The 16,177-nt window shown below is 40.4% G+C and overlaps 1 protein-coding gene across 17 annotated transcripts in view; it reads right to left on the bottom strand.

Annotated features, from left to right (window-relative positions):
• Positions 1 to 16,177, bottom strand: part of LOC118410575 (kielin/chordin-like protein) — a 113,466-nt gene that overhangs the window by 82,218 nt on the left and 15,071 nt on the right. For all 17 annotated transcript variants that reach the window (XM_035812350.1, XM_035812358.1, XM_035812394.1 and 14 more), the window contains exons 2-5: positions 11,996 to 12,087; positions 8,377 to 8,502; positions 1,243 to 1,296; positions 542 to 733 (exon numbers count right to left, since the gene is read on the bottom strand). In XM_035812350.1, the coding sequence (XP_035668243.1) occupies positions 542 to 733; positions 1,243 to 1,296; positions 8,377 to 8,502; positions 11,996 to 12,087 (464 nt within the window). The remainder of the gene's footprint in view (positions 1 to 541; positions 734 to 1,242; positions 1,297 to 8,376; positions 8,503 to 11,995; positions 12,088 to 16,177) is intronic.

Here is a 16,177-nt window from a genome sequence, read left to right as displayed (position 1 = left end):
CGGAAAACTACTGTATTTGATGCGGGAGGGCGCAACATCGATCGCAGGAGGTAGACATTTTTTTATTCAATGACGGAAAAAAATTGGCAGAGGGTTGTCGTCGATAACTGAAAATGGGAGTAAAAGAGGCAACCGACGTCCAATCTCAAGTGCATGATTATCCTCTCAAATTGCAGGAAATTGTGTTCTAGAGGGCTTGAAAATTCAAATTTTCCCGGGGGAGCATGCCCCCGGACCCCCCTAGAATGCGAGCGCTCGCGCCTCCGGCGCTCATTACGCCCCTCCCAAATATTTGGACGCATACTTTCAAGAACCTGGCGGAAACGCTGACAAGCATGTAATGTTAGCTCACCTTTCTTCACGGGGTAACCTATATCCATCAGTTTCAAAAACATGGTATCAAGTCGATGAACAGTGGTTTCAAAATATTTAGTTTCAGTATTTTCAAAACATTGCAGTTTTAAGCCACCATCCGTCGATTTGATACCCCTCCCACACCGGCTTGAAACAGTCTGTTTTCCAAGGATACACGTGTCCATACCTCTGTCCACATACTGGGTATCTCCAGGCTGCAGCACACCTGTAGACTCCACAACCTCCTGTCCCACAGGATACGTCTCTACTAGTGCTGCAGCACTGAATTCCTGGTCCACCGGCCGAGGGGGAACTTTGGGCCTTTTCTTGATTGTTATTCTCTTGTGAACTCGTATTCTTCTGTAGGGGGATGAATGCTCTGCAGATGGGTAGAACAGGGATGATGAAATTTGATGTAGTAATGAAAGCGAAAAATTATATTTTTCATATGCCAAGTTGATTCCATTATATGAATGACATGAACCAAAGAACTGAGGCAAGCATGAGTGTATAATATAAGCTGCCCGGAAGGTACAACAAATGACTTAATACACAGAGTAATCCAAAAATGGATTCTTTACTTTGTTCTTTCATCAGATATCTCTTCCTTTGACTTTGGAATTGCCTTTGGCATTCCTTAACATTAGTATCCATTTTCTAGTATTTATTTGGAATTCACAGCATATATTTGTTAATTTTGCAGCAATTTTGTACAATTTACAGTTTGGTTAAAAACTGTTTTTGTTGGAAATGGACGAAAAAAATTTAGATTGATGTGCTCGCAGGATGTCATCCATGCAATCAAATCCACATGGCCTAAAGTTACCTACTGGTATACCAGACTTCTTTCCGCAGACAATACCAGCACAAACGTATGGGACTACAAACCTTTTGATAGATCTACTGGCAGAGGAGGAAGACCTTCCTGGACTGTATAAACATCTGCAACAAGAAATGCAAAGATGAAGGACAAAAACCATACAGTAAGAATTTCATTGGCTGGGCAGGATTGCGAGACCTAAGTGATAGACAAAAAACACACATTCTTAAAACACACAAAATACATTACGATATTATCAAATTCCACTGTATTCCTACAAAATACAGGTATCCCAATACTGATGATCTACAGGGTCTGTGGCACCATCATCATCATCAATATCATCATCATCATCATTGTCGTCTTCAACATCCATCATCATCATCATCCAGCACTATCATCCTCATCCACCATCATCTTTACTATCCATCATCATCAGCCATCATTATCATCAGCAACTTATCATCCAACAGCTGCTTAGCTATGATCTTCATAATCATCATCGTCATCACCCACTACCGTCTTCAATATCTATCATCATCAACCTTCATCATCATCAACATCATCATCATCATATTAAATAAATACCATCTTACAGATGGAGTCCATAAGATTTCAGACATTATGAGACCCTTATTCAGTCCTATTATATCATATGTTGTAGAAAATAAGACTGGTCTTAAATACAACATCTTTTTGACAGGCAATTGCAAAAGAACACTAAGTTGGATGGTCTGTGGGGTCCAGCACAAATGCCAGTCTGTAGACGATGAGTACTTAAGGTACATGTATTAGATTATACTCTAACAGTCATTTCAGACTAAGATGTTCCATTATTACATGTACATGCAGGAGGATCACATTTATAAGTCCTAACCTCTCTATCCCTTTAGGGTTTGATTGATGTTTCAATCATCTTTTCTTGATTCTCTCTTCATCTTAAATATATTCTTTGTCTGTGATCTTCGATCAACCTTTCTAAGCACTTTTTCATCCATGTCGAACAGACGCCACCATGTTGTGCCAGTGAAAGACTCGGAGTATCTGTCTATTCAATCTTTTGGATCACGTTATCAGCTGGCTATGGCATTTCATGACTGTCTGAAGTCCTGACCTAAGGGTACTCCTCAGTAGTAAATAAAGCCCAGTCAGTTGAACTCCATATTCACAAGTTATATGGCAGACATCACATTGTGGGTTGCACAGAGAAGGGATTTAAATGTGAATATTATGATAGAAACACATAAAATCCTTTTTGGTTCAGAAGGAACAGGTAAGGTGTAAGCATTCCCATTTTAGTAAAAATTTGTTCAGTTTGACAGTTAAGTTGTTATAAAAGAAGGACGGATTTGAGTTGTTGGGTCCTTCTGTTAAAAGCGAGCTTTCCTCAGATTGTAAGCTGGCCGATGCCCCATGTTCTTTGAAGGGTTGGTGGAGAAGGATTTTTGTCTAGATTTAATTTCCGGTAGTACATTGTACTTTAGTTAAGCCTTGTTTCAGTGTACATCAAAATGCTTTCCATATGGCCAGCCCTAACTATAGTATATGCCCCATAGCAAGCCTACACGATGACATGCAGTCAAGACTACTTAATAAAAGTACTTATCCACAGTACTACAAAGAAACTAGAAAGACAACTGCCTACAACAACTGTCAACCGAGCAACAGTTACTGTAATAATTGTAAAGCAAAAGAACAGACCAGTAACGCTAGTTCACCTTTATCCGTGGGGTAACCTATATCTGTTGTTTTTCAAAACAGTTCATTTAGAGATAGGTTCAAGTCGATGGACGGTTGCTTCAAAATGTAATATTTTCAGAATATAGCAGCATGATAATCCTTAATACCCTGCTTTGAGAACAGCGGATATAGGTTACCCCACGGATAAAGGTGAACTAGCATTAGACAAAATATGATGTTACGGTACCATAATTCACAAAGGAGAGGACAATCTGTTTAGCGTTATTCTTGTTAGCTTTCCTGATATACACTTTTCTTGTCTCCCGCCTGTCACGGCCTTGTAGATAACCTCTTCACCCAATGTTCAACTGTGATACCTGATGTTGAAGTCTCATGTGGTAACAATTTGCCAACAGTCTGGGGGTGAGTCTAGTGGTGCTATACACTCACTGGCAGGTATACCAGGGCCCGAAATCCTTTTTTCGGCATACCTGCACTGGTGTAGGTAACATGCACCAGACAAACTTTACCTGCACCAGCACCACTCTGAATCAAGGAAGCATGAAACATACTAAAATTCTTCAGGAACCGTTGCTATTTTTTCTTTCATACTTTACAGGTGGTACAGATACAGGGAGAGACAACAGTCAATGTAGATAATAACAATCTACATGCTGCAGCTCCTACATGATAGGATATTTAATGTATAAAATCCAGAACATGAACCAGTGCAGGTTAGGTGCAAGTAGACACCAGAAATAGCTGCACAGTTCCAATTTTACCTGCACTGCATATGCAGGTGGTATTTCGAGCCCTGTTAATACTGTCAACCACTGAAAGAAGGCCTGGTTGTCTCCCAAGGGAAAAGCACACTAGAGTCAAGAGTGAACTTAGAACTGTAAGTTTCTAATGTCCAATAGTTGAACAGTATGAAACAGTCAATTAAAAAATATATCAAAGTCAGAGCTATATCTGATACGACAAATAGCTGCAAGGTCCCTTCAACAATGTGGCTCAGATTTTAAGGCACATAAAGTGTTCCTCAAACCATAACAGCACAGTGTAATACAAAAAGCTATCTTGACTTCATTTGACACATCTACTATATGGTAAAGGCTATGCAGTTGTTGAACTCTTAATCTTAAAATAATATTTCCTTTTTATTTTGCATAGCTTGCTTCATTTTTGCAAAACCCTGCAACCATAATATTGACTTAGCATGGCCTAAACGTTAAGTTTAACTGGTTTCTGTTTACTGAACTTAATGGTCGAGTTGGACATAGTCTTCACAAACTCACACATAAATGTTGGCCTGTCCCTGATACCCCATAATAAAAAATCAGCCCTTTTATTGGGGGGTGGGGGTGGGGCTGCGAAATATTACTCAAGACAAAAAAATTTTGTGCTTTCTGTTGAACTTAATGGTTGAGTTGGACATAGTCTTCACAAACTCACACATAAATGTCAGCCTGTCTCTGATACCGTCCCTGGCTAGGTGCCATCCATGGTACTTTTAGACAGTGCCAAGTCCCAAGTCAAGCATGCATTCCAAAACCCACTGTACGTGTAAGTGTCCTTGGGAACGCTAACACACCATGAAGCACCTGGAAGTAAAAGTTCCACTGAACCCCAATAACCTGTCACCACAATACCACTGTGGAGTTGAGGGATGGAGTTTTACATACTGTGCCAGGGAAAATGGAGGAGATATTTTCTCTCCAAATCTGAGTAAAAATGGCCTGAGTTTGCACTATTTGAGCATTGTGATTTAATAGCACACCTCAGCTACCATATACATGTAGTTACATCATCATAAGACACACAGTACAACTCTAGTCTACCACACTGACTATGCTGTTATAGGGAGAATAATTTGCCAGGGGAGCTTTGCTACCGGTACCAAAGGGTGACTTTAGCGTGGACTGTCACTTCCCAGGCCAATTTTCCGATTTTTTGCTGAATTCTACTATATCCGTTCGTTCTCCGTAGGACAACAGTGTAACAGTGGGGCTCAAGTGCCACCAACTGACCAGTCAAACTGGTCAGGACCTTTTAGCCTAGCGGTCAGTGCATTGGCTTCGTGCGCTATCAAGCCACTTAGGTTCGAATCCTGGAAGCCAGTGCTTCTTGTCTCTTTTGTTTCAGTGGTTCCCATGCAGGGAATCCAACCCTGGCTCTGAAAGCCACAAATCCCGTACTACTCCCATCTTGTGTTTCGTCAGTTTTACGGAAGACAGATGAAGCTTTGCAGAAGGGAAACAAAGTTTTCAGAGCTTTCAAATCCTGATGAGTGTGCTTCGAAGGGATTATTTTCCTGAATTTACCATGGAGACCGATTACTGGGGTCACAGTCCTGTTCTGGCACTGTGACATTGTTGGTTCTGCACATGCCAAAAAAAGTAGCGGTTGGCAAGGACATCTAACTTCCGACAGATGGTTTAAAGGTCTGTCGGGGGATTCCATGCCATACAACTGTAAGCTGCACCTTACGAACCTTGGCGACACCACAACTCATGACTTGGGGTGGGGACTGATACATGGTTCCGATTCAAAAACAGTATTTCTTGCTGGATCAGTAAAAAAAATGCACCACTAAAATCATGCGTCTTACGCAGTTGCCCAGCGAGAGAGATTGTGTTAACACAGACTAGGGTGGGTACCAGTACAGAAAATTTAGGTCCAGATATGGTCCAGGTCCAAAGGATCAAGTCCAGGTCCGGACCTGGACCTTATCTTGTAAACTTGTGAATGGGCGATACAACAATGATCCATTTTGGTATAAGGAATCTGTTCGGTCAGGTATCATATCATCATGTGACCAAAGCTAACTGCCTCTGCTAACTTTTTGACTGTAGAAACTTTGTAAAAATGACCATTACCTCTTTTCTACTTCGTCCTGATACTTTGTACAATATAGCACTCACAGAGACCTGTAGTCAAGTCTCACTCTTCAAAATATATATAGAATACAACACGGTGTATTGCATATCACCCGAGGTACCAGCCCGACCGCAGGAAGGCTGGGACCGAGGGTGATGCGGAATACACCATGTTGTATTTTATTTATGTCGTACCTGTGACGTGAAAACGTATATTTCGATGCAAAATGCACCAGAAGTTGATAAAATGTTGTGTCCTTGAACAAAAGATTGTAACAACTGTTACAGCAATTCTAACGTCCAAATCCGGTATTCGACTTGTCAACTGTGCCGTATTCGACCCATTCGAAATAGTTCGATTTACTCGAAGAAAGCCTGTGTGATACAATTTTTGAACCTGTGTGATATGGAAGTTATCACACGGTCTGGAACACCCGTATGGAACGTTTTCGCGTCACAGGTATGACATAAGAAATTGTACATCTGCACTAGTATATCAATCAGACCTGAACCTGATCCTCTGGATTTATGACCAGACCTGGGCCTAAATTTTTTGTACTGGTACAGTGGTACTGTAACCAAATGTTTTCTGTTTTCTGTTCCTTAACAGTTCATCTTCCACCAGTTGAGAATTACGAGACATGACACCGGCTGTGTCTGTTGTCTGTTCACATTCATTAGAGATCCTCCAGTCCCAAATTAACCATGCCACCTGCCAAGAGACATCCTCATTACCAACATATGCCAGTCTTTCATACTTCACATGCTTCTCCGTAGTTTCATCAAGTTGGTAGATCAGGTCTTCTTCGTTACACAACCTTCTTTAATTCTTACGAAATCGACCATCTGTCACCTTAATCATTTTGCACTGATGAAAGCAACAGATTGTTGTCGAAATGTTTAAGGAAGAATTAAAGGAAGTTAGTGTAACGAAGAAGAGTTTGTTCAATTCACATGCTTCTGATGGTAAGAAACTAGTGGTGGGTACCAGTACACAAAACAGGTTTTTCTCCTTAGACCCGTAAAAAAAAAGGACCTGAAAATATCAGTGGACTGGATGGTGGACCGATTAGAAAATGAACAGTGTTTTAGAGATTTTAAGTCCAAGAAAATAACTTGAGCAAAGTAGAAGAAATTAGTTATTTTTACCAATTTGAAGTTTCTACAGTCAAAACAGAGGCAGTTAGTGTCTTTTACAAGAAGATAGGACTTTAAACGCCAGTCGGATACTACATCAAACAGATTCCTTAAAGTTTGTAGAAAATTGGACCATTGTTTTTGAGTATCGCAGATTCACAAGTTTTCATAGACAATTAGGTCTAGGTTCAGGTCCGGACCTGGACCTGGACCGTATCTGAATTTTCTGTACAGGTACCCACCCCTATTAGAAACACTTTGCAGGACTTTCAGTTTTCAACCATACAATGCCAGGGGTAAATAAATAAAAATAAATTGCCAGGGGTGCATTATGATGGCCCGTAACTCAACCAGGCGTCTGAACTCAACCTAGCTGTTTGACACACCAGGCAAGAATGCGCCGCCTGTCAGCGTTAGTATATTTGTGTCTGTGATGTTTAAAGCCCAGCATGTCACATCTACAAAGTGTTAGACTAAGTATATTCGATTTGTTGTGTGCAAAGTTTGATGCTATCTCCTCCAGACTTCCTCACTAGCCCCAGAGTTCCGGGATTCCCTCTTGGGTCATGCTGAGGTTATTTACAAGCAGTTCTAATGGACTATTTCATGGAGGAGGCATGTTATGAACAACTTTATGGTGACTTGTCCTGCACAACAACAGTCAACCGTAGGATGCGACTAGCAACACATTTCCATGCACTTTGAAGCAATGGCCGTCGCATGCACCATCGTCTTTCCTTCATGCTTAGGGATGATACAGGACTTCAGGATGACGAGCTCTGTTCTGCATGTCATGCTGGACAGAAACTAGCAAAGATCCTGGTGTCACCTCTCCGAGGATGAACTGAACTGAGATGTAACAGTGGCAACAGTGGCAAGACAGTTAGTTGGATGCTGTCTTGGCCCTATGGACACAGTCTTACTATTGTATATCTGCTTGGAGATTATCGAGCATGACCAAGGAGGGAGCCCTATACTACTGTAGGGCAGGAGGAAGTCTGGGGTAGATAGCATCAAATGTTAGTGCTGTATTTTATCCATTAAAGTATGCAACTCAGATTCAGGGCAAGACTTTTCAAGACAGGGCATTCTGGGAACCTGAGCCAGAATTCTGCCAGAATTCTGAGACCCTGAGCCAGACTTTGGCAGCCTTTCTTTGTAGAGACATTTAATTCCAACCTACAGTTTTGTGTACGTATTCACTATCCTTTAACATATCATACCTACAAATATCAATTCATCTGGTCAATTTATTTTGAAATTATCAAGGTTTTCCGGAATTAGAATGTTTGTCCGGAATTATACTGTTGCCAGTTCTGAGCAATAACCTCAAATTAAGTACCTGACTTTGATAACAACTTTTACGTAATACAATCATGTACAATGGAAATGCAAATTGTGTTGTCATAAATTGACAGTGGTGTGGTCTCTGGACAAAATGTGAAAATAAAACCACTGCAAAAGTTTTCAGATTTGCAATACAGGATTGTCTGAACTATATTTTACCTGGCCTGAGGGTATTTTCTACTTCATCCTGGCAGCTGATATGGTAGCCTTGGTTCGGTCCCGTGGGACAGCGACATGTGTACGGGGCGATGCACACTCCGTTCCCACACCCAAAGGGGCAGTGTGCTGCAAAACAGAACAAAGCAGAAACTAAATGGTTATATCCTGGCTGATTACAAGGCATGGTGCAAACTGATAAGAACATGAATCACTTATTGGATTATCAGTAATGAGGTGATAACTGAAGCATACTTCATTATAGACTGATCCGAAATCAACATCCACGTTTTGATAGCCACATCCACATCCGTCAAAACAGAGAAATTCAAAACATAACAGAAAATGCATATACATACAATAGTATTACATTTGACAAACATGCAGTCGCTCTTTCATTGGTTAAACAGATAATTGCTATTCTCTCATTGGTTGAAAAGCTAATTGTGATGAACAATCTCAGGATTGGTCTTTTATAACACTTGTATTCCAGAATTTGTGCAGAGAGAATCAAGTATTGTTTATGGCTTGTCTGTCTAGTGTGTATTTCTGCAATATCAGTTTCAATGGAGTGTTTTCAAACATCCTCAATGTCAGGGCTCTAGCCAGCGTCCGTTTTTCCGTCAATTGACGGAAATTTGCTGCGTGTGACGGAAAAATTTTAAAACCAATCCGTCAACTTTGATGGACAAAAATCTGATAAAAGCTCCTTGGTGGAAGCTACAGGCTGCTTGGGGACGCCGTCCACGGCCGTAAAAGCCACACTGTTTGTTTTGCTATTGTTATGATTGTTGATAATGTGTGTCGGTGCTCTTTCGCATACGATAATCTCATCAAAACCCATTTTTCAAGGTCTCAGTTCAGTCTCTCTAACTCCTGGAATAGTGTTTTCGCGACAATATTATGGGAATTTGCTGACGGAAAAAAATGTCGAGCTGGCTAGAGCCCTGCTCAATATTGATATTTTTCCCCATGAGGCTGGGAGTTTTGCAAACACGGTGGTCAAATACGGGCTCAAAATCTCCCATGTCTAGCCGAATTCGAACCCTCTTCTACGAGGTTCCATCTGACGTAATTCGAACCGAACCCGTGTTCTATTTAGGTCATCTGCGGTCATTGCAGGTAAAACCGTGCATTCTGGCATTTTCCCCCCAACTAACTTGAATCAGGCGAAAAATATACTTTTTAACCAATATAAACAATTTTCTGGATAGTACACCTATGCTTTCACTTTTTTGGGACCTGTAATATGTAACGAAGCTACTGGCGTTTTTGTTGGTGACCTTGAATATCATAAGTGTTGTTTACACCGGTATCAACTACACCCTCCCGCTCTCCGTGCGGTATGACATGCGTGTAAACATCGTTTAAGATCTCCACCAAGAAGAGTCCAACATAACTCATTGACGGCTCAAAATGACCGCAACGGTTTTCCCGAGATTTCTGTTTTTGGGATTTTTAAAAAATGCCTTAGATTTTGCATTATTGGTAATTAAGTGCGAAAAATGGCATTTTTACGCATATTTTTGACTGTAACTTTGCTTAAAATTAGAAATTAAAAAATCCCCAAAACAGAAAGTTTTATTTGCCTCTCAGATGACGAAAAATATAAAAATCGAGAATTTGCCATGGCACTTGCGGCCCATCTTATCAAGAGTATGGTCAAATTGAAGGCCTTCCTTGAAACAGAAAATAACCGTCTTTGGTAGCAAAATCGAAACAAAACAAATATCTCAATTCAAACAGGAAGATTCAAACTATCTAATATTGCGAATTTAATCTTATTTTGAAAACATTTTCCTTGTCATAACATCTTGTTTATTTTGAAATATTTTACGGTTAGCAAATAGTAGGCCTCTTGTAACCCGATACTCTGTCGAACTCGCATAGCAACGGGAAAGAATACCCTAGCAACCGACCGCCGTGAAAGCAATATGGATAAGCAGATTGCTCTACATATTTGGTTGCCCTGTTTTAACTGTAGAAAAAGAAGGCAGACTTCAGCCTCTTCATTGCATATCAGAAACATTCTCACAGACACATATAGACCAATGCACAGACTAATACACTAACAGACAGACAGAAAAAGACATGCAGTAGCATACAGACACAAACCTACACAGACAGACAAGACCTGCAGACATACATACACATAGACAGACAGACATATGCACCAACAGACACAACAAGGCAGACATACACACAGACAGCAAAATTATAGCGTACACAAGTTTAACTGGTTATAGCTGGAAACATTACTTCGTTATTATAAAAATACAATTTACATAGCCTCAGTTTCACATTCCAGTTGTAACAACTGAGTAGCTACTTCATCTAACGTTAGGTCACCTTTATCCGTGGTGTAACCTATTTCCAGTTCATTTTTTTAAAAAAACTATGTATCTTGGGATTTCAGGTTAAATTGAAATATTTTCAAAATATTGCAATTGTGAAACTACTGTCTTTCGACTTGACGATCCCAAAATAACAGATTTTTAAATACAACGGATATTGGTTACCCCACGGATAAAGGTGAACTAACGTTAACTCTTCTTCAGTCTAAACTGACAGTGTCACACTGTGTTCAGGCATAGAACACTCACTCACTACACCTGAAACCAGATAGTCTACAGATATCCATTGACAGACTGGAGTGCTGTAACTAAGGCTACAGCCATGTTTTGAGCTGGGAAAATCCCTGTACATGGCCCATGCTGCGTCAGGCAGTTTAGGATGTTTGGATGTGGAATCCTGGGAGAATCTTCATGCAGAGCACCCTTGAACTCTGGAATCCTTCCAACTGTGATGTAAAAGTTACACAAACAAGCTTCATCTAAACCTGGGTGTCTCAAAGCACAACTGTCATGGTTTAGATTTAGAATACAGTTTGAACCTCGGCAGTGTGTGTCAACAATTTTCTTGAATTTCTTGAAATAGTTATGTTATCTGGTACTAAAAGTGCTGATGATGACACCAAAATGCACATTTCTATATTACATACATCATCATTTTCATTTTCTGTACAACTTGACAGCACAAGAGCAGTGTGGACAATGCTCATTCCTTGACAAAGACTGCTTTTGTGAGTTGAAGCCCAATTTTTTTGGTTGGAAATAGTTCAACCGTTGATCCAGAAAGATTTTGTACTGTTTATACAGAATGGTGGTGTCACTGCAATATCTATGCCACCTAAACAGATTTGCTCACTGAATTGTACAGAAAAAAATCTTTTTCATACACTTTAAATGTTTTTTTTTCTTTTCAGTCAGACTTTGACATTTTGTATGATATTAACCCAGCATGAAATCAAAAGTTTCACACATAGGCTTTTGGTCACAGTGAGAGCGCAGTGCAATTGCCGTCGAGACGGAGTGTAACCTTAGTTCACCTTTATCCGTACTGTAACCTTTATCCGTTTTGTTGCTAAACACGGTATCCTGGGATATCAAGTCGATGGACGATAGTTTCAAACTGTGATATTTTCAAAATATTGCAGTATGAAACCACCATCTGTCGACTTTCTATCCCTAGATATATTGTGTTAAAAAAGAACGGATAAAGGTTACACTACGGATAAAGGTGAACTAGCGTTAAGGAGGTCTTATGAAATGATGTGTCCTACCCTGCAGACACTGTCCACTGCCGGCTGACCGCTGCCAGCCTGGACAACACTGCTGCTGACCTCTGTTGAAACAGATGTTGGGGCCATAATTTCTGCAACACAAATGTTATTGGTGTCAGTGCTATGTTTACTTGTACATAAATTTATTGGTTTCACATTCAAACACAAGAGAGAGGCTGTGAAATACCACTCACCTCATGATGTCATGTTACGAGGGGTGATCAATACATTCCTGGCTCACACGTGAAAAAGGTGCACAACTCAAATTTGGAGGCATAGGTTACCCTGAAGATAAAGGTAAACCAGGGCTCGAAATACCACCTGCATATGCTGGTTACAGTGTTTAGTGCAGGTAAAATTGGAGCCATGCAGGTATTTCTGATGTCTACCTGCACCTAACCTGCACTGGTCCATGTACTGGGTTTTATACATAAATGTCATATGATGCAGGTGTATATAGATTGTTATTAGCTGCATTGACTGTTACCACCTAGAAAGTATAAGAATAGCAATGGTTCCTGAACAATTTTAGTATGATCCATACTTCCTAGATTCAGAGGTGCAGGTAGAATTTGTCTGGTGCAGGTAACTTCAGGTATGCAGAAAAAAAGAATTTCAAGCCGCACCAGTTTGGGATTTTGGTATTCCGTGCAGTTAACAGAAGTGTGCATCAATCCGGTATGCAATTTACTGGCTTATACTGTTTTTTCCCTACAAACCTTGTCAGCTTGAGGCCTGTGTTTGCTTTGTAAGTTAGAATTTCCTAAGCTCAACAATGTGGTACATGTGAAAAGGTTATCATGGAACAGTACTGATATGAAAATTAAATACCACAACATTGACAGAGGGTCTGCATGCCTTTTTCCCCAAGGCATATCACCATTCATGATTTACTTTTCAACCTTGTCCATAGATTCTTTGTGAAGCATAACTGTTCGCTTCAATTTTACTTCAAAGCAAATTAAATTTACTTGTTGTTAAGAATTTATTGTTAACATTATGAAGCCTTCTTTCAGTGCATTTTAATATGTGTTTCTATGGCCAGCCCTTATATATAAGGTCTCATTCCCGTATCACTCCGAGTAAGTCTAAAAGCGTCGGCCCAAAAAATGACTGGGCCCCCAAAGCATGTTTTTAGGTTGACGATAAATTCCCTTTAGTCAATCATAAAAAGGATTTGAGATGAAAGCTTGTGTATTAGTTTATTACTCACATGGTTATGCATAAAAATTTTGTGACCCAACCAATTGTCGGACGTATATGCATTTTTGTCCTGAGCCAGGCCTTTCGGGGCTCAAGAAGATTTCTAGCGGGCAGTGGATTGCTTCATTTTGAAATGGGATAAAAATTGTTACATTGTTACATGAATTAGATTTGGGTGACAATTTTTTTTATTGCCTTTACCGCCCCTACGGCTTCCTGAGCTAAGGGACTGATGGATGGATGCATGGATGGAACGAATGAAATAGAAAGCAAAACATATCCTGATATACTGTTTTTTTAATTGGATTTGCGGGCATAGAAATTGTGTGTTTTAACGTGTATTCATATGGGACGGCCAAATGCAGGAATAAGACTTTAACTGTTGTGTCTGCCCACAAACCATTCTCTCCTTTCCAGGAGCCTGAACCCCTGACTGTGTGTTGGCAACAACCCAAGTAGAAAATTGCTCCTCTAGACAGACATAGACAATGCCTTTTCCTGCCTGTGTACTTCAGTTGCTCCAAAAAGCAGACACAGACATAGGCAGACATAACGTTAAGAAGTTGAGGTGGCTTTTGCACGTCACTTAAAGTTATCCTTTTAAATTGAAAATCCAGACGGTGTAATGTATTAAACTATGTGCATATGTTCTTAATTATGATTGTTGATTAGGGTTAGTCCGAAAAATATGGGCCTGCTCTACCCAAACTGGTCCATTTTGCCAGTCTATCAACGTTGACCCCGTGTCAGGTCAGGGCAGAAGGTCATCTGACCTTGACTTTGTGTGGGTGCTAATCACGCCTCAGATCTTTAAATCTTTTAACCTTGATCTTAAATTCGAACTTGCCGATCTGTGACTGCCTCATCGCCATACAGCACGGATACGGTAAACCATGGCCACTATATGACAAAGTGGTTCAACTAAATGAAGGGAAACCTTTTCACTACCCTAACGCAGAGACCAGACGACAGATAAATCTTAATCCGACCGCAGCATGTTATCACTGCCTACAGGGCAGCACGCCATGCCAGATGTCAAGGTTTGGGAAGTAGATTTCCCATGATTTGATGTATTGCCAACAATCTCTTGACAGAGTGACCTGCAGGCTTTCTACATAGGATTGACAGACTAGCACCTGATGTGGCCGAGCTTGCTGGACCTGATAACAACATGACGTTTAATTGTGCTAAACACAAGCCCACTAAGTATCAGATGGTTATTTTAGTCTGGTATTTATGAATTATAATAACCACCAGCACCAGTTAGCTATACGAGTTAGAAAGAGATTTAGATTACACGTTATTTCTCTTTTGATTTATCTATAGTTCTCATTTTCCTTCTCTGTAAAGTATACAATTATCTATACCACTACTTTACTTAGTCTGCAATTAGCCCTCGGGCATGAACTTGCAATAAAGATTATCATTGATATTATTTCAATGAAAACAAATATGAAAATTTGACTCAGGCCTTGCAAATATTGATATTCTGTGCTGCAGGAAAGGATAAATTTGACTCCCTGCACTGCCACGTTAATTTCAATTTTCATGGTAATTTTATCTGTCAAAGTGGCCACCCCTGACCTGTCATCCCTACTGGGCTTGAACTGACTAGTAGTAGTATAGGAGTTAGGACCAGTAACTGACTAGACGTAGTATAGGACCAGTAACTGACTAGACGTAGTATAGGACCAGTAACTGACTAGATGTAGTATAGGACCAGTAGTAACTGACTAGTAGTAGTATAGAACTAGTAACTGACTAGTAGTAGTATAGGACCAGTAACTGTAGACACACTGACCCTATGCACTGAGTCAGCTTGACTTCCCGCATAGGTAAGAAATCCATTCCTCACGCCAGCTTATAGGGACGCCACATGGGAGTCATTACTGTCCCTCAGACTAAACGAGCCTCTTCCTTTCCTGTTTTGCAAAGTACCTTTAAGTTTACAGTCCACAACCTTTTTTTTTACAGTGTCCACTCTCTCCTCGGTATAGACCACAGAAAGGAAACCACACCTGTTGGTCATCAACTTGCCAGGTTTGGAAGGGATCCTGAGTTATTCTTGGCAAGGATGGACCATTTGGAGGAGGTCTCTAATCTAGCGACCTCTATGGTAACAGTCACCTGCAGTGCACAGTGGCAGCCTGCCAAACTATCAAGTGTATCTCAAGTCCTTCCAGCCTGCTACGAAATCCTGTGATCGTCACCAAGATAGTGGCATTAAAGGAAAGACACAAAGATTATCTGTTTGATGTGAGGGGCCTTTCAATAGCCGATGGCACAACCAGCTTACTGTAAATGCAGAAATATTTAGCCTGACTAAAATCACGCTCCTAGCAGCCTGCCAAACTAGTATCAAGTCTATCTCAAGTCCTTCCAGCCAGCTACCAAATCCTCTGATCGTCAACAAGATAGTGGGCATTAAAGAAAGACACATTCAAAGATTATGTGTTGGATGTGAGGGGCCTTTCTATAGCCTATGGCACAACCAGCTTACTGTAAATGCAGAAATATTTAGCCTGACTAAAATCACGCTCCTATATAGCAGCCTTCCAAACTATCAAGTGTATCTCAAGTCCTTCCAACCAGCTACCAAATCCTGCGATCGTCAACAAGATAGTGGCATTAAAGGAAAGACACAAAGATTATCTGTTTGATGTGAGGGGCCTTTCTGTACCTGATGGTTCTAGCCAGGATTTTATTTCAGTGTAATGGTAAGGGCATGGTAGCAAAGCGATCAATCAGGAGATCGGTGTAGAAGGGTGGTCTCAGACCTTCCACGTTGAGATTTTGAAAATGTAGAGTAAAAAGTTGGCACTGTTAGCATCACAATTGATTTGAAGAATTTTTTGGGTCACTTTTGAGTGGCATATCATCATTTTTCATTGTTCAGACATTGATTAGACATTGTTCAACAAGTAAATGATAGCAAAGTACTATATAACTATGCCATTTAAAATTAGCGACAGTCAGGTA

The sequence above is a fragment of the Branchiostoma floridae genome, chromosome 1 (genome assembly GCF_000003815.2).
Source record: "Branchiostoma floridae strain S238N-H82 chromosome 1, Bfl_VNyyK, whole genome shotgun sequence".
NCBI lineage: Eukaryota > Metazoa > Chordata > Leptocardii > Amphioxiformes > Branchiostomatidae > Branchiostoma > Branchiostoma floridae.
This window is presented reverse-complemented; position numbering and strand designations above follow the sequence as displayed.